The following is an 18,768-nucleotide window of genomic DNA, read 5'->3' on the forward strand; positions in this document are numbered from 1 at the left end:
TTATAAAAAGATCACAAGGAAATACCAGAATAAGTGTTTTTATTTTAGCATTAGATTTACAGCGATTGTCAACATCTTTACAGTACAAAAAGTGTAACTTAAGTGTAAATTAAATTAAACTGACAGGGACTGAGACATGAGGTGCAGTTTATACTTATTTAGTGTCTTAGGGAAGTTGTGTTAAAAAAAAAAACAAAACAATTGCCTGAAAGGAAAACCTGTACAATCAAGTTTTAAATGGCTTTCCAAGACAGACACGGGTTTGATTTGAAATCTTAAAATAAACATTTTTTGTCTTGGTATTAATAATTTGTAGAAAAATACATAGTTTTGACAAGCTGCCTCTGCATCGTAGAGAAGGCAAAAGGTGTGCACTTGCAGCTGCTCTGTTAAAAATATAAACTAATATAGTATAGGCTTTGTTTTTTAAAATTAGTGCAAGATACAAGAGCAAACAGGAGACTGAAATGATGTGTTATGATAGTGTGTGTGCATAGTCAGTGGGGAGGCAGGCAATGGTCAGATTGCTGTTAACAGAAACAGACATTTTCTGAACAAACACAGGATCCAGTTGCCAATGTAACATCACAGTTTTTAACAAGGCTTTCAGAAAAGGAAAATTTTTGCATGTTTGAAACTATGGAAATGAAACTAGGAGCATCTCTCAGTATGCAGTGTCTGGTATCCTCTCCAACCAGAATAATGTTGAAAAATACCAATACAAATTCGTCTATCCAGTCCAGTATTTCATCTACAATGTAAAGAGACATGGATCCGCAGTTTGGTGAGACTTTAGTGTAGTTATGACAGAAAGATATTTCAGTCCGGTTGGATTCATCCAGGCATCCAGTCCCACCACCCTCCTCTACTGTACGGTGAGGGCTAGCGTCCAGGCTGGGTGTCGAGGCTTGTGTCGCCTGCGGCTGTCGAGGAGGTGGAGATGCTGTTGTGCTGGATGGCCTGAAGATGAGACCCAGGACCTACAGGGGTGGGACTTCCTCCCGGGCTCACCCCTGCAGCTGGACACAGAGACAGCTGTCAATCAAAGTCACTGATCCTGTGCGGACTGTCCGTTCTGTGAGTGGGAGTTTGGCTTTTTTTTTTTATGTGTTTGGTTTTACATGAGAAACGAATGAAAAACCCGTTACAGTTGAGATTAAAGGAAAATATCTCTTTTATTTTAACAAATGAATACTGTACATACAGGTAAAAAGACAACAAAAGAAATATATGAATATAACACATGCCTATATTGCATCCGTCTTTGTACTCTGAAGCTCAACGCTTAAAACATAATGGCTACTTTCCATTTAAGCCACAAGGTGCAGTATTTTCTCATTATCTTTTAGTTACGAGTTCAGTCACTGTTGAACATCAACTTTAGCCTGACTGGAGTGCAACATGGGCATGGTCTGCGTTTTGTCCCATGCTAGCTTCATGCAAGGCGAAACAGCCAGTGCAAGAAAAGCATTGCACGCTGGAGTATTTCAAACACCATCATAGTCTGGTTCATTACATGAGTAAGAAAATGAAAATGAAAAATATATTCCTTTGAATGGAGAGTTAAGAGTGCAGTGCTTCCCCCTGATTAGTTCTCCACAGGAATAAAAGTGCTGTTTAGTTGCTCTTAAGTGCTGTTTAGTTGCGTGTGGTAAGATACAGTTTAAGGTCCCTGTGTGTGTAGTGGGGTGGATGTAACCATGGCGTACTCCCTCGTGTGCACAAATAGGGTATAATGTATCTGAATTATACCCTCAGTGGTAGATGGAGATGATTTGTGTCAGGCGTCTGAAAAAGGTGGTGATATTTCTAGCGAGGGGTACAGGGTATGAGGTTTTACTCACTGGGGTACCCCTGTGCCTCTCTCTGCCGGGCAGTAACAGGACAGTCCTTGTGGGTGAGCAGAATCTGCTTCAGCTGACCCACCTCCGACCTCAGCGACGTCACCTCATTCTGGGAACACACACAGAGAAATACTAAGTATCCTTGAAGTGTGGCTTGTGTTTGTGTGTGTACTTGTCTGTGTACGGAGCATGTCCCACCTGTAGCTGCAGGTTTGTGTGCGTCAGCTCTTCGGCTTTCTTCTCCAGCGACGACACCCACAGCTTTCTCTTCTGTCGGCAGCGGGTGGCTGCAGCCCGGTTACGCTCCAGAAATTTCTGCCTGCGCTCATCGGGGTCCTGCTCAGCCGTCCTCCTCCGACGGTTGCCGCTGCCTCCTCCTCCTCCTCCTCCTCCTGCTCCACCACTGCTGCAGCTACCACCTGCCTGCACTGCATGCTGGGAATGGGAAGGCTGCGAGGGCTGCATCTGCTGTGCAACTGGTGATAACTGCAAACAAAAACATGTTCAAAGTAACCTCACTGTGCCTGAATGCTGAAACATGAGGTCAGGGGTCAAAATAACGAGTGACTGTACCTGTGCTGGAACAGTCAGTGGGGGTGCAGGCGGTGATGCCTGGTGCAGGTGTGAAGGCGGTGACTGGTGAGCCTGAGCGTGCGGCGTGTTCCCTGACTGGTGAAGCTGGTGGCCGTGCGAGCTTCCCAAGTGCTGTGGAGGAGGGACGTGGCATCGCTGTTGGTAGGAGAGGGGTGGAGGAGCTGGAAGCTGTGGATGATGAGGATGATGATGATGATGAGGATGGGGATGATGGTGGTGTTGTAGTGGAGGTGCCTGGTGGCGCTGTGGCATCATCTCCATCATATGACCCATGGATGTAACGGGGTTGTTGATGACGACCATTCCTGGGTGGTGCTGTTGGAAATGATGGCCCAGTGTCTGTTTGGATCTCTGAGTAAGGAAAAACATTAAAGGGAATTAATTTATACTCACTTTTCCTCCATATTTATACAGTATATACATTAGGTTTGCATGCTGATGTACAGTATATATACTGTCAAATATTGTCATTGATAAATAGAAAATAACAATAATAACGCATTCATAAGAAGTTAAACCTGGACACCTTAAATCAGCACAATCACTAAAAGCAACAAACAAACATATTACAAACAAATATATTATCATTTTTCTACTATTGAAAATTTGCTTTTAGTATTATTTAGCTCATGACTCAGTTCTAAACGCACAGAGAGTGGAAACTGGAGCTTCAGTGACTGACATTTTCAATATGATTTGTATATTTTCACATCATCTTGCCTAAACTGCACATTCCTTTTGAGTTTATTATGGCCTCTAGGAATGCTAAAGTCAACCAAATGAGGAGACCATATGATTAGCTTCGGAGATGAGTAGATGGAATATAGAAACACAAGTGATTGCATCTGCTCTTGCACCTTTGAGAAGCTTTTACACTCCAGGTCCCTCCAGTGCTCTCCTCTAATCTGTATTCCTTACTGTATGCTTGCACTTTACTTACTTAATACTGTCATTCTGTGTCTCCATAATGTAAATAGACTATTATTTCTGTGTATGTATAACATTTGTTGCATGTATGTCCACCCTGAAAGAGGGTTCCTTCCTCTGTTGCCTTTCTTGAAGTCTCTGCTTTTCTTCCTTGGAGCATTTTTAGAGGGGAGTGTTTCCTTATCCCTTGTTGAAAATGTGTGTTTTGTGATTTCCTGGCCATATGAATAAAAAATTACTCAATTCCCAAATTGCCTGCTGCATTCTGTGATAATTAGGGCCAAGCCTCCAGTGACACTGAATAGTAACTGGTTGTCATGAATAATTCCTAGGCTGCTATTTATGCCAAGAGAAATTTGGTTGCCTGACATTACAGATAGTGTTTTGTGTTTTGATGAATTTAGGACTTTGGCATTTTCTAAAAGTTCACTTTTTTTTACACACAATTTAATACTCAGAAGTGGTTCAAGAAAACAATTGAGCACATTGAGGTGAATTCCATGTTATATTCCATGACAAATACATATCTCAAATATGCTATGTTCAAATGACATACTGGCTATTGCTGTTATTATATATATGTAAAGAACTTGTGGTTTTACAGTAACATTTTCCATTTCTCTCATGGTGGGTGGGGTGTGTTCGACCCCCCCCCCCGGAACCAGCTAAATTAGTAACAGCAAATAAGCTCCCAACCTACAAGTCACTTCAGGTCAAAGTTGATCCCTTGCTGTAGATCCCTGCAGTACTCTACCTCCATGTAGAGTACTGCAGGGATCTACAGCAAGGAAAAATGTGTGAAAATGACTAAACTGAGCAAAATCACTGCCCACAGCCAAAATCTTCCACTTAGTCCATCATCACCATTTCTCCTAATCATTCACAACATGAGCGCGAAGACAACTGTAGATAAGATGGATAATGTGTTCGGATAAATGCAGCTCGATACCTTCACACTTTATCATTCCCATGTATCATCTGACTAAACAGACTGTAAGAGCTAAATTAAACCTCATCTCACCTTTCTCCTACACTCAGCAGAGGAAAGTGAGAGAGGGAGAGGTCATGTTTAGAGCATGACATCACACCCCCCACCCCGCCAATGCTGCTATCTGCTCCCTATTACACAATATTTCTTTAAGAGAAGAAGCTGCTGAGTTTTTTTTTTCTCTCTCTCTCTCTCTCTCAACCATTCAGGGACGAAAAAAAAGAGCACATTTAACGGCTGCCAAAGGATGAGGTCACTGAGCTGTCTGTGCCAGCTTTACCAGCCAGCCAGGCTGCCAGTCAAACACACACACATACAGGCACAGCCACACACACTGAACAGGATGGGACACGAGTATTTCAGCTCTGTTTACTACATAGAAACACCCTGACACTGGGGCTGGCGATTACATCATGGATCGCCTTGGCCTGGATGACACACCACGCTGATATTTCTGTCTGGAGGGATCAGTGAATGAAGACATGAAACTGTACATGAGACACTGAGCCACTTGTCAAATGTTTACTTTTCAACTTGAGCTGAGTGTGAAGTTACTGAACAGCAGTGGTTAATACACCAACTGTGGTTTGACAGAAGCAGAGTCTTGTTTCATACCTTGAAAATGCAAAACGCAACACCTGATGAGACTGAATTACAATGGAATAGAATAAAATTGGTCTGGAGAAGAGTGTGTGTGTGTGTGTCTGAGTGTATGTGTGTGTGAACAAGAGATGAAGAGAGGTTCAGATTTGAACCTGCGACCTGAGTGGCTCTGAAACCCGAAACCACTTTTCATTTGCCACTCTATATACAAGCTCAGCACATGAAGTCATAACCTGTGTGAGTGTGTACGTGTGTGAGAGAGAGAGGGAGAGGGGGGGGGTGTGCGTGTGTGTGGACGCAGTGCAATTTCACAGTTTTCCCTTTGAAGGTGCCTTTGATAGCACACATATATTTAACAATTCATACGACATGCACCTAGAAAGAGGAAATGTAAAATTTACAAGGGAAGAGACTGAGAGCATGTCGACACAAGGTAAATAAAACAACCAAGAAAGTCAGGGAGAGCATGTAGATTGTGACTTCCTATGGTACGTGTGTGTGTGTGTGCATGTGTGTGTGTTAAAGTGTAGAATTACACTCTGTTTCCTTTCTATCCTGATTAGAAAGGAATAAAGCCAAAGGCAAAATGTGGGTGTGTTTAATGTTATACAGCCAATAAGTTGGTTTGCCACCAGAAGGACCTGAATGAAAAATCACACACATTATAAGCCATTCAGTCTCTTCCACCACCTACATGGTCAACTAGGGAATGCTAAATATTTTGTTCAATTATTATATCACATCATTCAGTTTTGCTCAAGTGGAAGTCGATAAAACGCCCTCTTCAGCTTCTAATTCATCAGATTTCATCATTTTGGGAGTCAAAGGAAGGATGTTTTCTCACTCTATCAAGCATAAAACACTATGAAAATGAGTTGTTTCCATTTTTCAATATCAACCAACCAACAGGAAGTAGGTTCAGCAGGTTGCGTGTCAGACTATGTCTTGACCCTGTCAAAAATGGCATTTGTCATTTTTCCTCTTTGGTTTTTGTATGGATTAGACAAACAAAATATAACTGAACTAACTAATAGAGTTAGTATGCTTTAGAGGCGAGTGTAGGCTGGTTTTGTTATTGCCGGACAGAGCTAAGCTAGCTGTTTTCCAGTTTCCATCTCGCAAGCAAATGTATTTCCCAAAGTATCGAACTGTTCCTTTAATATTGCAACGCTCCAAATTCAGCTTCAGTTCAAAAACAATGGCCTTGATATCAGTTTATAAAAGTCACCATTGGTCTTGCCCTGGCACTTAATGTTGTCATGAATGGTTATTTATGGAGTGCTCATAGAGACTATATTTGACAAAGCACAATGTTATTACCAGAGGAGGAAGGAATAATCCACAGAAACAGGAAGGAAATATTTGTGCTGGTCGGTACCTGAGGTGAAGAACAGGATGGGTTGTGTACAGGACCTGGTATACCCATTACACAAGACATCTGCTTCTCTATCTGAGGAATATAAAAAAAATACACAAAAATAACCTTTCAGCCGTGACAAGAAAAAGCATCAGCACCTACATAACGTCAACTATAAAGAGTTCTCCACAGGGTCACATCCATCTGGAGTTTGACACTTTTGATTAATTCATCCACAAGAGTGAAGTGAATTTTTCTGTCAGCCATGAATATTTCTAACTTGAGACTCTTGACCACTTTGGCCACTATATCTGCATCTATTAATCATAATGCATGTGTGTATGAATGCCACTGTACTGTATGTGTGTGACTAACTAGTCTCCCATACTTACAGGCATGTGCTGAGCAGATGCCCCTTGCATGGCGGGGTCTGGCAGGGGGCCTGGTAAGGAGGCTGGCAGCGGTTGTCTGTGTCTGTTCCGCATGTGGTGGAGAGAGGACAGTGGCCCGGGAACTGGGCTGTGGTCAGGCACCGAGAGAGAGAGAGAGAGAGGAGAGGGAGAGGAAAAGAGAGACGGGTCAAGCCAGAGAGCTGTCCACGGCTAAAGTTTCACTAATTGAGGTTCAGAGAGAGGTGCAAATTCAAACATTTACAGCTGAGTTTTAATGGCAGATGAGGCTTGGATGAATGAATATGGCTTAAAAAAAAAGTGAGTGAGCAGTGGAGGGACTATCTACTAAAAACCAACCAACTGACAAAATTATAGAAGGCACCCAGCCATGACATATAGTTTCAGTTTAAGTTTTCAGTTTTAAAATATATATCCCTGAGATTTCTTCCATTCACCCCAATAAAATGAAGGTGAATGGAATTTTGCTTGTGGTGCTGAGAGTAATGTAAAATCACATTTTAAACAATAACGTGTCTTTTGAGAGACAGCTTTGAGTTTTCTATGGATAATCTACAGACCTCACTGTGAACAGTTTTCGTTGGAGCTATTTTCCACCACAAAAACTGTGCCCAAGAAATCTATTGTTCAGATGATTATCCAGGATAACACATTGTTTCTGGAAAAAGCTGTGAGCACCACAGTGTTAATTCTACTCACCACCATTTTATAGCAGTGAAGGCAGTTTTGCCAGATTTGTCAGTTTTCCCCCCAGATGGGCTTCTTTTTATGATTGGGAAAATAAAAATGGTTTTGGGTAGCTTGTGATAATTCGGGGTACTTTCTGTTCTGAAATGTTTCTCCTAATCAAATTATTATTCCTTTAAACCGCTGTGATAAAGACTTTTAAAATCTGTTATGTCTGTTTAATGTAGTGTTATTCAAAAGACAGTGGATGTAATTTTTCTTCTTGTGTTCTTCTTCAGCCAGAGTGAGATCAAGTGTTCTATTTTGTCTACATGCAGGCATATTTGTGACCAAGCTGTCACACACCCCACTAGAGAAAAAAACATTATTTGGCCAGTTATCACAGACACACTCTACATGTCAGATGGATAAAAAAAAAAAAAAAACAACAACCCTGAAATACTGGCCTTCTTTTATAGCAACTGGGTATATTTGAGGCCCTAAATGGGCTGTTTAATGTTGGTCAAATCTGGCAACACTGGGCGGAAGAACAAATCTCAGAGGTAAATATCAAAATAATGTGGGCACATAAAACTAAAATTACATGGCTGCAAACCACTAGAAGTAAGTGAGGAAATATGCTGTTTTGTAATCTGGGTGAACCAACACTTCTGGTCAATCTGGTGAAAAATAACGAAAAAAAATCCAAATGTTATTGTATGTGAGTTAAAAGGCGTAAACAGAGGTTTGAGGTGAAGCAATGACAATGGAAAGTATGATGAGGTGAAAAAAAGTGAAAGAAAACAGAGGGAAGGAAAAAAGTGACAGCTTGAGAGGGAGGAGAGAAGCTCAGGGATCACAGCGGGGGATGCAGAGACCCAGGGTGCCATGTGCTGACCTAACCGCTCTGGCTCTTGGCCAATCGGACAGCGTGGGCCCTCTGCGGCCACGCTGAGGTCATCGCCAATGATGTCATCACTGAATCTGGGGTATGCGGCCCCCGTTTAACGTACAACAAAGTACAGACAAATCAAAACAACATTTCCTAACGTAACCACAACAGTTCTACCGGGCCAACAGCCAGACACTCAGAGACCAGGTCGCTATGGAAACCGGTGGTAAACACGGGGGGAAACAGTCAGACACTCGATCCATGGTTCATTTAGTAACACTTAGCTGGTTTCACTGACTAACATGCTGTCTGGATTCAGCTGGCACTGATTTACTGCAGCATAATCAACCGTCAGCTCTCTCCCCACTGTCCTGTCATGTCCTGTCTGGTCTGGGACAGATGTTTGGATCTTATTATGTCACTGACTTACTTCTGATACCTTGACTCATGTTAATCAATTGCTAAGATGTGACAGAGGCTGGTCTATCTTGGTTTAAATCAGTTATAGTTCTGTTGATAGGCGATAAGAGGGCTTTTATTTTTGTAAGACTAAGTAAGAGATTTGGGTAAAACAATAAAATTTCCTCAGAGCCTTTAAAGTGTTAAGAACAGTCTCGTATGTGTGAGGTATTGTGGTCAGGCTGGAGACCTTTGTTTCATGTCATTCCCCATCTCTTCCTCCCATTATTTCCTGTCTGTCACCACTGTATATTCCCCATTTAAAATGAAAAGCTAAAAAAAAAGAACACATAAACACCACACACACACACACACAAAAAGAAGATATGAAACAAAATTTGACTTATTCACCCACGGCTAGAAGGCACAACAACACAAAAACTACAGAAGGCTAACTGAAGAAAATTTGAATTTAAGTTTACAACAAACTATAACAGACAACTGACACATTTTAAAATATAAATGCTGACAGACGTTGAAATTACAATTAGCAAAAGACTGTAAGCACAGAGTGAAGATGATTAAAGTGCAAACAGGGAACTAACAATAACTTTGAGAAAATGTAATGAGGCATAATGTAATGTTTCTTTCTGTTTGTTTTATTCTATTTTATAGTGTAGTTTTATGAAAATGATCATTTATATATGCCTATAATTGTAAAACCCAGTCAAAGACATGTTGCCATTGGTAGTCTAGTGCAAAATGTCCAATATCTGATGAAATATGGCAAATTTCTCAGATTAAAATTGTGACATGTATAAATGTTGCAAATATAATCTATATTAAAACAGTGGTGTTCATTTTTACAAGAGCTGCTTGTCTTTTTAATTACAATGTTCCTGCCTCTTTTCATTGCCTGGAGGTTTATGGAATTTTATTAAATTTTATTAAATAATTGAATTTGACATGGGTAATATAAAAAAAAAAAAAACCCTACTTTTTTCATTAAAGAGCAGGCCGTGATTAAAACTGCCTGTAAAAAATTACACTAAACCCACTGTACATGTCAATATAATCTCATATTCAGATGACTGAGTGTCTACTGCAGTTCACAAATCCACAAAATTGAACTGTCAGGAAGAGTGGGAGCAGCTGCTGGGAGCTGGTCAGATGAAAGACAGGAACTCCTCTAATCTGTCTCCTGGACTGGGTGATAACCAGGGAGCCATGGAAGCTGCCCAGACGCTGACAGACTCTGAGTCTTAAAAGACATAACAGGGGCGGCCGTCGGGTGGTAGGGTGGGTAGCGTCAGTGCATTTGAGTGGGTGTTCACACGCAGTGGTTCTTCATCTCTTTTGCTTTTACTTTGTTCCCTCAGTAAATTGATGTTTGGATTTTTTCCTCCCCTTTCTCTCAGTTCATTAGTGCGGTGATAAATTATGCGGGGGGTGGGGGGGATGCCAGTGTGTGCCAGACAGAATGAGTTATAATACGTCCAAAACAGGATGGGCGAGACAGGGCGAAGGAAGAAAGAGTGAGAAAAGGCAACATTAAAAGGAAATATGTGTGTATGTTATGTATTGCTGCATGAATGAATAGATGATGTTAGATCTATATGTGTGTGCATGTGTTTGGATGCTTTCAGGTGTGTGTGTGTCCACCCATAACGATACTCACCCTGAGTGTGTGAGCGTGGAAGGAGCCTGGGTGATGACTGATCCGGACTGGGAGGAGGACAGAGTTTGCTGGGCAGCCAGGCTGCAGCTAGGGCCCAGAATGGGGCCATGGGACTGGGGATGCTGCAGGGGATGGGTCTGGGGGTGGTGCAGCGGTGGCTGGGGATGTGGGTGCTGAGGCTGGGGTGGGTGCTGGAGCTGAAGCTGGGGTTTGAGCTGGTGCTGGTTCATACAGGACGGCCCATTATGGGTAAGCGTCTGTGGGGAGAAGCGGGAGCGACAAAACAGCTGGGACCATTTTGAACTCTGAGAGCGATATCTACTTTCAGTCTGCATGTGTTTAGTGATCTGAGGTGATTTTGATGTTTGTGCGTGTGTGTGCACGCATACATTTGTTTAGATGTGTGTGTGTGTGTCTGAGTGTGTTTGATGTCAGGCTGTTTCATTTATAAGGGAGAATGTGATCGCCTGGTGTATCTTTCCTTGCAGCAGGTCAGATATCTGCAGTCGCCTAATTGGGTCCGACTGCTTTTATCTCCCTCACACTCAAGTGTCACTCAAAACACAAACCTGTCGGACCTCAGGGGCAAACACCTAGCAGTAACAAGGGACAAGAGATTGGCAAAATAATAGAAACACTGCTTAATTTTGCTTTAAATGTGAATGTAAATTTACCTGTTTGCTCTTTTCTTCTTCTTGTGCTTGAAGAAACTCCTCCTCTATCTCCTTGAACAGACCAACCTCGTCACAGTTCTGCAGAAATCGGGTTGGCGTCGGCGTCTGATCTAGAAGCATAACATACAAATGCACATTCATGTATCGCTGCCCTTTTGCCACAATAGTCTCTCTTGTTTTAGCTTATTTCCTTCCCAAATCAAAACGAACTATCGCCCAGGTTATAATGCCAGGAGGAGAAACGAGTCGTGCTCCCTGTCTCTGTCTGTGATAACATCAGTCTGTCTCTCTGAGCCGTCTAAACATGCAGGGGTCAGAGGTCGACTGGGCTCTTTGTTTTGACATAAGATTTCCTGCAGGAGGCGTGACAGGCTGCAGGACAGAGACACAGAGAAAGAGATGCAGAGGGAGACTCTGCAGAGGTTAGATGTCATGCTGATGTTTATGTCCAGACAGACAGCTGTTTCTATGGTTACAGACAGTGTCACGTGACAGTGTTTTGACCATGAGACTGTGTAGTGAGTGGTACAATGCAGAAATACTTGGACAGTGAAGTTACTTGCCATGCACCTAGTGTACAGCTTTCATTAGCCCTGTAGATGCTTTCACATTTACAAACTTAAAGCTGTGATGTTCCACTAGATATGTATACTGAAGCAAAAAATAACTAGCCACGAGATCATTCATTTTGCCTTTAAATAACTGCAAATCTGTTTTATTTAATGTCTCAGTGGAGAAAGAACCACAGCATTATTAATAATTCATTGTTACGCTCGGTACACACTTGGGTTTGACTATGGTTTGTCAGTTTCTGAAAGCCATTTTCCCCCAAAGTTGTATTTTCTCAGTCACAAAAAGCAAATTTAGACTCTTCTTTGGACACAAAACATCTCACTCACTAAATCCTGTGACAACTAAATTCTTACTGGGTTAGCAGCTCTTTAAAACAGGATGATCCTTCTGTATTCACTTACTGAAATAATTAAGCCTTGAAAAAGAGGAAGAATTTACAAAAGAAGAGGTCACTAGATTTACCAGTTTCTGTGTAACTGCGGCTTTAGAGATGAGATCATTAGTCGATTAATCAGTTACTTGATAAACAAAAATCAATCGTTTCAGTAATTTTTCAAGCAAAGATGCCAAACACCCTCTGGTTCGTACCCCTTAAATGTGAGTGTCTGCTGCATTTCCTTGCTGTATATGATGGTAAATTAAACATATTTGGAATTTTGCAATTTTCTGACATTTTATGGACTTGATAATTAGGACATACTGAGCAGCAAATTAATAACCTACAGTAAAAGTGTTGTGAATTTATTGTGGTATGTTTACAGTATATACCCACTGCTATAGTAATAAATGCCACTGACTGTCCAGTTAATATTGGTCAATATTTGCTCAGTTGATCAGCAAACTAATATAATCGTCAAACCCTGGTGTACACAACAACAAATGAGGTAGTTATTAAAGTCTCCCTGTTCAGAAATACATGGTTACATCAATGCGATCCTCTAACTGGACTGTCTCCTGTCTCCTTTACTTTTGTGTGCTGTTCAAATAAAAATAAAAATATTTAAAACAGTTTTTGTAGATGCACGTGTGCCCCCTCCCCACTTTTTAAAAAAAAATCAAAGTGGGTCTTCACTGATGGCCTTATCAGTATGTTTGATCTAATCTGATGGAGTATACTGTACATGTTGCAACACGAGCAGCTCTGTTTCACAGCACAGACTATCTGAGGGAAGGAAGCCTGTATCGAGCTTATCTGATTTCATACTGTATAACGTAGCATCATCATTTTTTCATCAAGCACTGATCCTGAAAAGAGGTCACCACACACACATGCAGCCAGACAACAGCTGAGCTGAGTGACATATAGCAGCAGGAAAAAAAAGATGAAGATTATTTGTGGTTATGGGGATACAGGGCCAAGCTGCTAATTGAAAGCAAAATATCCCTGGAGGACCAGAGAAACCACATGCTCTGTCAAATAAAAGCCGAGAGTGATGTTGAACAAGCTGTTCTGCGCTGGTCTCACCTGTAAAAGCCGTGTCCGTTTTGATGGAGGGGAACTTGAGGGTCATTTCATGCTTGTGTCTGTGGATGATCAGGTGCTCCTCCAACTGGAAGCGCTGCAGCACACCGACAGAGTGAGAAAGATATGAAGAGATGCGTGCAGCTGTACAACATGACACATGGGAGGGGATGTTCAGTTAAATCAGCTGATGCCTCCTGGCTGACTCATCTAATTCTTATATCTACTTATTCTAATCATATGACTCTTTATCATGCGCTAGCCTTTTTAGCGCAACCTCAAGAGTATGTGACCTTGCATTTTAGTGCACATATTGTATAATCATGTGACAAATAAAACCTGGAAAATCCTACAGTTCAGCCTGGAAAACAGTTTGTTCGCTCTCTTTTTTTCCCAGCATACAGAGACCAAGGCTCCACAATTTGACCTCATACAATTATTGTTTGTTTGATAATTGTTTCCACATTTAATAATAGCCACTGTTATTCTGTCTGCATCAATAATCAAGCTTTATATGGATAATGTGATATCTTAGGATCTGATGGCCTCCACAGCACAGGTTTAACACACACATACTATGGCCAAACTGACCTGAGAGCAGCCCGGGGCGCCGCACACATATGGCCTGTCCTGTTTGTCATTCATGTCATCCACAAGCCTACAGAACAGAAGAAACAAGAATAACATATTAACCCGCACCATCATCATACATCATACAGTCCGCAGGTCACAGTTAATGTATGTTGATTTCATTCAGCAGGCGGCCTGTAGTTCTCAATTCTGTGTTCTTATTTACTCAAATACAGTTCCCTCAGATGAATCACACAATAAGCTTGTATAATACAGTTATAGATCCCCATATTAGCACATCTTGTAGTGGAAGCATTGTGGAAGCAGTGTATAATGAGGTAGATGCCACAGATGATGGATGTTTCACCCTGAGACACAATATTATCTGGAGGAAAATGATCCCTTTGGTGCCAGTGGGAGTGAAACAGTCTTATCCTCTGACAGCATTGCTATACACTGTAGGTAGTCATTTTTATTAGGACAAGTACTATAATACATACAATCTGTTTGTGTTTTCCTAACTATTCATTACTAAAAACATGTAAGCACCAGAGGGCATCAAAGTCTTACAGCATCATGATCTTTACTTCTCATGGTTATTATGTGGCAAAGTGCAATTGTTTCAGCCTACAATTAGGCTTTCATCTGGGGCATCAGTTAATAATACTGGTGTGATGACAGGCTGTATACTTGCCATGCATAACATAAAAATCAACTCAGCATAGGATAAAAATATCAACACAAAAGCAGAAAAGAGAACAACAATAAACCCACTGGCCACAGTGCTCTAACCCAGGCTTGACCCAGGAGATATTAAGCCTGTGATGGGGGGTAATTATGACTTATTTGAAGTGCTATTGCTGCTGGCCATTCATTTTTCACAGAAAGCAAAGGAAGAAGACTCCGACTCCCTGACCTCAGGCATTCCTCTCAGCTGCATGTCACCAAGCAAGATTCACACACTTGTAGAGAAGACCCGGAGGTCATTAGGTCGACCCTTCCTCAACTTTTCATCCCCATAACTTCAGCAAAGAAGAAGTGATTGAGTATAATATTGAGTATGTCTTTTAGGTGTGGAGGTGATGGTCATGAGAAAGGCATCAGATAGATATTCACAGGTACACACACACACACCAACTCTGAAATTTTGGGTTTGCATGAGCGGAGACTGCCAGGAAGACGAGCAAAGTGGGTCCTGATGTTATGGGAAAGAGTGAGAGCTAAAGAGAGGAGCGAGGAGCGAGAGAGAGGGCAAAAGTACATGCTTCCATAAGAAATGGAAAGTGTGTGTGTTTGGGGGGGGCTTAAAAGGGGGGGGGGTAACATTAGTGTGATGGAAGGGGAATGGAAAGGGCAAGTGACAGTGAGATACATAGAAAGAGAGAGAGAGAGAGAGAGAAGGAGGAGGACACAATGAATGGAAGAGAGAAGGAATGAAGAGGGTGGGAGGCGGCAGAGGGAGGGCTGCACTGTCGGCTTACTCCTGACAGGTTTGAACCTGCTTCAGCCCCCATTTTCCAACCCCAGGCAAGGTGACTTCATAAGTGTGTGTGTGTGTGTGTGTGTGTGTGTGTGTGTGAGAGAGAGAGAGAGAGAGAGCGTGTGTGAGTGTGTGAGCAAGTACGTTTGTGTGTTACCAGACAAAATGAGCGAGCAAGTGTTCACAACACTGCAATTATAGATGAATATACAGATAGATATTTAGCTAACTTACAAAGTCAGTTGAAAAAGACAGCTTTCACTGTTGTATCACTTTAAAAAAATACTATCATTTACAATGTATACCTATCCTGAAATGATATTAGCCTACACAATTTCATAAATCATAGAGTAACAAAAACAGAATTATCACCATCTTTAACCGTTTTTTTTTTTTTTTTTTTTTTTACCTCTCTGTCCTCCTTTTAGCAGCAATTGTATGAGATGAGCAGACTCAGCACATTTTCAGCAAAACCTTCTGTCAGTGGTTACATCAATGCACAATGACGTCATCCTTAATACATAAATCCAGCAACAGACCGGACAACATGTTGCCAATCTAAGACGGATTAATGTCTGTGTTGAAAAAAGATCAAAACAAGTCTTTGGGGCACCTAAATTTTTAAGCTTTTTCCCGCCTCTTCCTCTGTCATTGCCCTACACTCGTGATCATCACAGCAATGATGATGAATGACATAACAACTTCTCGAGCACCCTGTGCTTGAGGATCATCTACAATCTCCAAAATGTCAAGCTTTAAAAATCAGCCCACTTCAGCTACTTACTACTTCTCAAAGTTTCCATGTTTGATGGATGAATGTCAACAACATCGAACCGGTCGCGCCGGCTTGGAGCTCATTCAGCTCAAATCAAGCGGCAGTTCTGACCGGCAAGTCCTCCGACAGGCGGGCGGTCAGCGCCTGTACGTGTTTAAAGAACATGACCCGGTGTGTTTCCTTTCCTGCAGCTCCGTAAAGCAACCTGTTCAACTCATAAACAAGCCCCGGCACAGCTGTACGGAGAGTGCTGTCACACCCCCCAAATAGACACTCGCGCTCAACCCCGACGTCCGCCTGGTAATGAGACTTCACCGGGACAGCTAGCCAAAAAACTTGCCCCGTTAACTTTCCGGCACCGTTAGAAAATGAAACATAATGTGTAAAAAAAACAATTTCAGCAGACCGTGGTGTAGTGTCAGGAGAGCGGTGACTGCTGTGTTGAAAGTTTTGTGAATGAAAGTAGATAGCGGAGGCTTACCTACAAGTAGAGCGGGACAAGCGGCGCTCCAGAGAGGAACCACGTTGGACTGGAGCGAGATTACAATACGTTCTATTTACAGAAGCATTACATCACCCTCCCGGTGACGTCACGTGGGATTCCTGAACTTCTAAATCATTGCGGTCCCGTACGGAGAGAGGGATTGAGGGGGGCGGGGTTACGACACCGGCCGGTAGGGGGACGGGACGGGACGGGACAGGACAGCAGCATGGTGGTGTTGACCTGGACCGACAGAAAAGCACAGTCAGACACACCAAAAGCAACGTGACGGGACACGGGGCAGACCGGGTGGGCGGATGAGACCCGTTTTTTCTCCCTCCCCTCTCACCCCACCTCCAGTGTCTGTCCGAACGGGACGTCCCAGCGACGGTATCGAGTTCATGCGTCAAAATGAGCAATATCCCCCAGGGTTTTTTTTCACAACTTTCTTGACGGTTATGATGTACTTTTGTGTATATCAAAACACAGTTTTTATTTTGAAAGTTTAATAGGCTTACAATGAGGATAAATTAAGCTATGTCCCAAAATTATTAATTATCCCAACAAAAAAAGAAGACATTATGAAATTATGATTAAAGGACTAATACATCGCTAATTCGAGGCTAACTAATGTTAGCATAATAATAACACTGCTACCACCAATAATAATAAAAATAATGATGATAATAAAATGATAAAACGACTATAAAATAATAAATAAATAATAATAATATAAAATGGACAATAATATATTCATATGATTAACAATTGTTAATTATATATCTATATATTAATCTGAATAGATTGTGCAGTGGCCTTCTGTTTTAATCAATAAGTTGTATTATCCCTCTACTCCATAACTCTTTACTGAGTCATTTACTGTGACAAACAAGATTTTTTTCAAGATTCCTTTTTTAGAACAAAAACATTTATAATCAGACAACCATGCAACCAGCATACAAAAAAATAACATAACTAAAGTTAGACAACAAGCAATCAAACAACCAACAGGTTTAACAGATGAAATAGTGGCCTACATATTCCATGACAATGATAATAAAACACATTTGGGATTATAAAGCTTTAACATCTCCAGGGGATGTGACAGAATGTTATTGATGAAGTGTAACACACTGCAATAGACTGGGTTTGTTGTTACCATCAGTCGATCCACAGTCACACACTGGTAGCCATTGTGTGTTTAATATGATGTCATAAGTCAGGATCAGGGCAAAAGAGTTGCACCCCCATCCTGACACAAGTTTGTGTAGAGGACACAAATCTTATACAGGAACAGCTTCACAGTGTAGAGAGTTGTTATTCATTGTGGTTTGTGTTAAAAGAGGACTTTTCATTCTTTTGTAGTTTTTAATAGAGAATTGAAGTTTTCAGGCCTGTGTGTCCCCTGTGATGGTTTTCAGTCAAACTGCACCGATTTCAGTTACTTTTAAATGCCCACTGGAAATTTGTCATGTTATGCCATGAAATCCCACTGGCCATACAAAACACCAGGAGGGATTCTGGTCATTCACATCTCCACTGAGCTAAGCCATGGAGTAATATCTCTGCCATGTATGGTCAGGCTTTCCGGTGCTCCAGCCGGGCTGGAGCTGAACAGTGGGATATGGTTTTGTTGTGGTTGAAGTGCAACATGGGGCCAAACCCATACTGACTCATCATCCACCAATCGCCTAAAGTATGCTAATTCTGGTAGCCGTGGCAACAAGAAGAAACAGGAAGTTGTGATGATGTCACTCTGTGTTTTGAGCTCTTCCCCCGTGTGGATGTGAATCACTGAGTTTTGTTTTCAGCGAGAAGATAAGGGCTGTTTTACAGCACGTGTGTGCGCCTGTGAAGAGTGCACAGTCACATTAAGAAGTGCATGACGGCAGCCAGGAAGTCTCTGGCTGGTGCCCCGGAGCAGACAATGCCACTGAGATTACAACTACCTCCATAACTCAGCGGCAATACCAGCCATTACCATCTGGCATCTTCACCTCAGCATGGCTCTTAACAGCCAGACGGGGAGCTTTTAGAGAGAAACCCGCTCAGAGCTTGATGTCACCTTCTCTGTAAAAATATAGTGTTTCAGGTCAAAGGTCTAACAAACTTACTGACCTCAATGCCCATGTAGCATTACTGCTCGCTGTGGCTACATCACTTATCTGGCTCAGCTGTTTTGATGTGATACATGGTGGTTTGTGACCATTTCTATCCATGAATTGCAGAATAATGTGGGACTAATGTGCGACTTAAAAAGTAAATGGAAACAGATACTTTAAACCGCATCCAAGTATACAAGTTACAGTCATCTGATTATGTAATGGTTAGAGTTAAATTTACATCCAACTCTGCCCTCACATGCAGATCCACTCAAGAGCGGGCCACTGGTGTG

At 41.9% G+C, this 18,768-nt stretch overlaps 1 protein-coding gene across 7 annotated transcripts; it reads right to left on the bottom strand.

The window, feature by feature from the left end:
- Positions 1–22: 22 nt before the first annotated feature.
- creb5a (cAMP responsive element binding protein 5a) lies at positions 23–16,737 on the bottom strand. Of its 7 annotated transcripts, none has more exons than XM_051065937.1 (11): positions 16,374–16,737; positions 13,659–13,725; positions 13,071–13,164; positions 11,033–11,142; positions 10,359–10,615; positions 6,706–6,832; positions 6,335–6,406; positions 2,418–2,789; positions 2,043–2,330; positions 1,845–1,953; positions 23–1,013 (listed from the first exon to the last, which is right to left on the bottom strand). In XM_051065937.1, the coding sequence occupies exons 2-11, from the start codon at positions 13,710–13,712 to the stop codon at positions 883–885; spliced, it is 1,614 nt and encodes a 537-aa protein (XP_050921894.1). In that variant the 5' UTR covers positions 13,713–13,725; positions 16,374–16,737; the 3' UTR covers positions 23–882. The 7 variants fall into 7 exon arrangements, with proteins under 7 accessions (XP_050921894.1, XP_050921892.1, XP_050921874.1 ...); XM_051065935.1 differs by having other exon boundaries at positions 23–1,019; positions 16,378–16,732; XM_051065917.1 differs by having other exon boundaries at positions 23–1,019; positions 16,374–16,725.
- Between the last annotated feature and the right edge of the window lie 2,031 nt (positions 16,738–18,768).

Source organism: Lates calcarifer, linkage group LG3, assembly GCF_001640805.2.
Source record: "Lates calcarifer isolate ASB-BC8 linkage group LG3, TLL_Latcal_v3, whole genome shotgun sequence".
NCBI lineage: Eukaryota > Metazoa > Chordata > Actinopteri > Centropomidae > Lates > Lates calcarifer.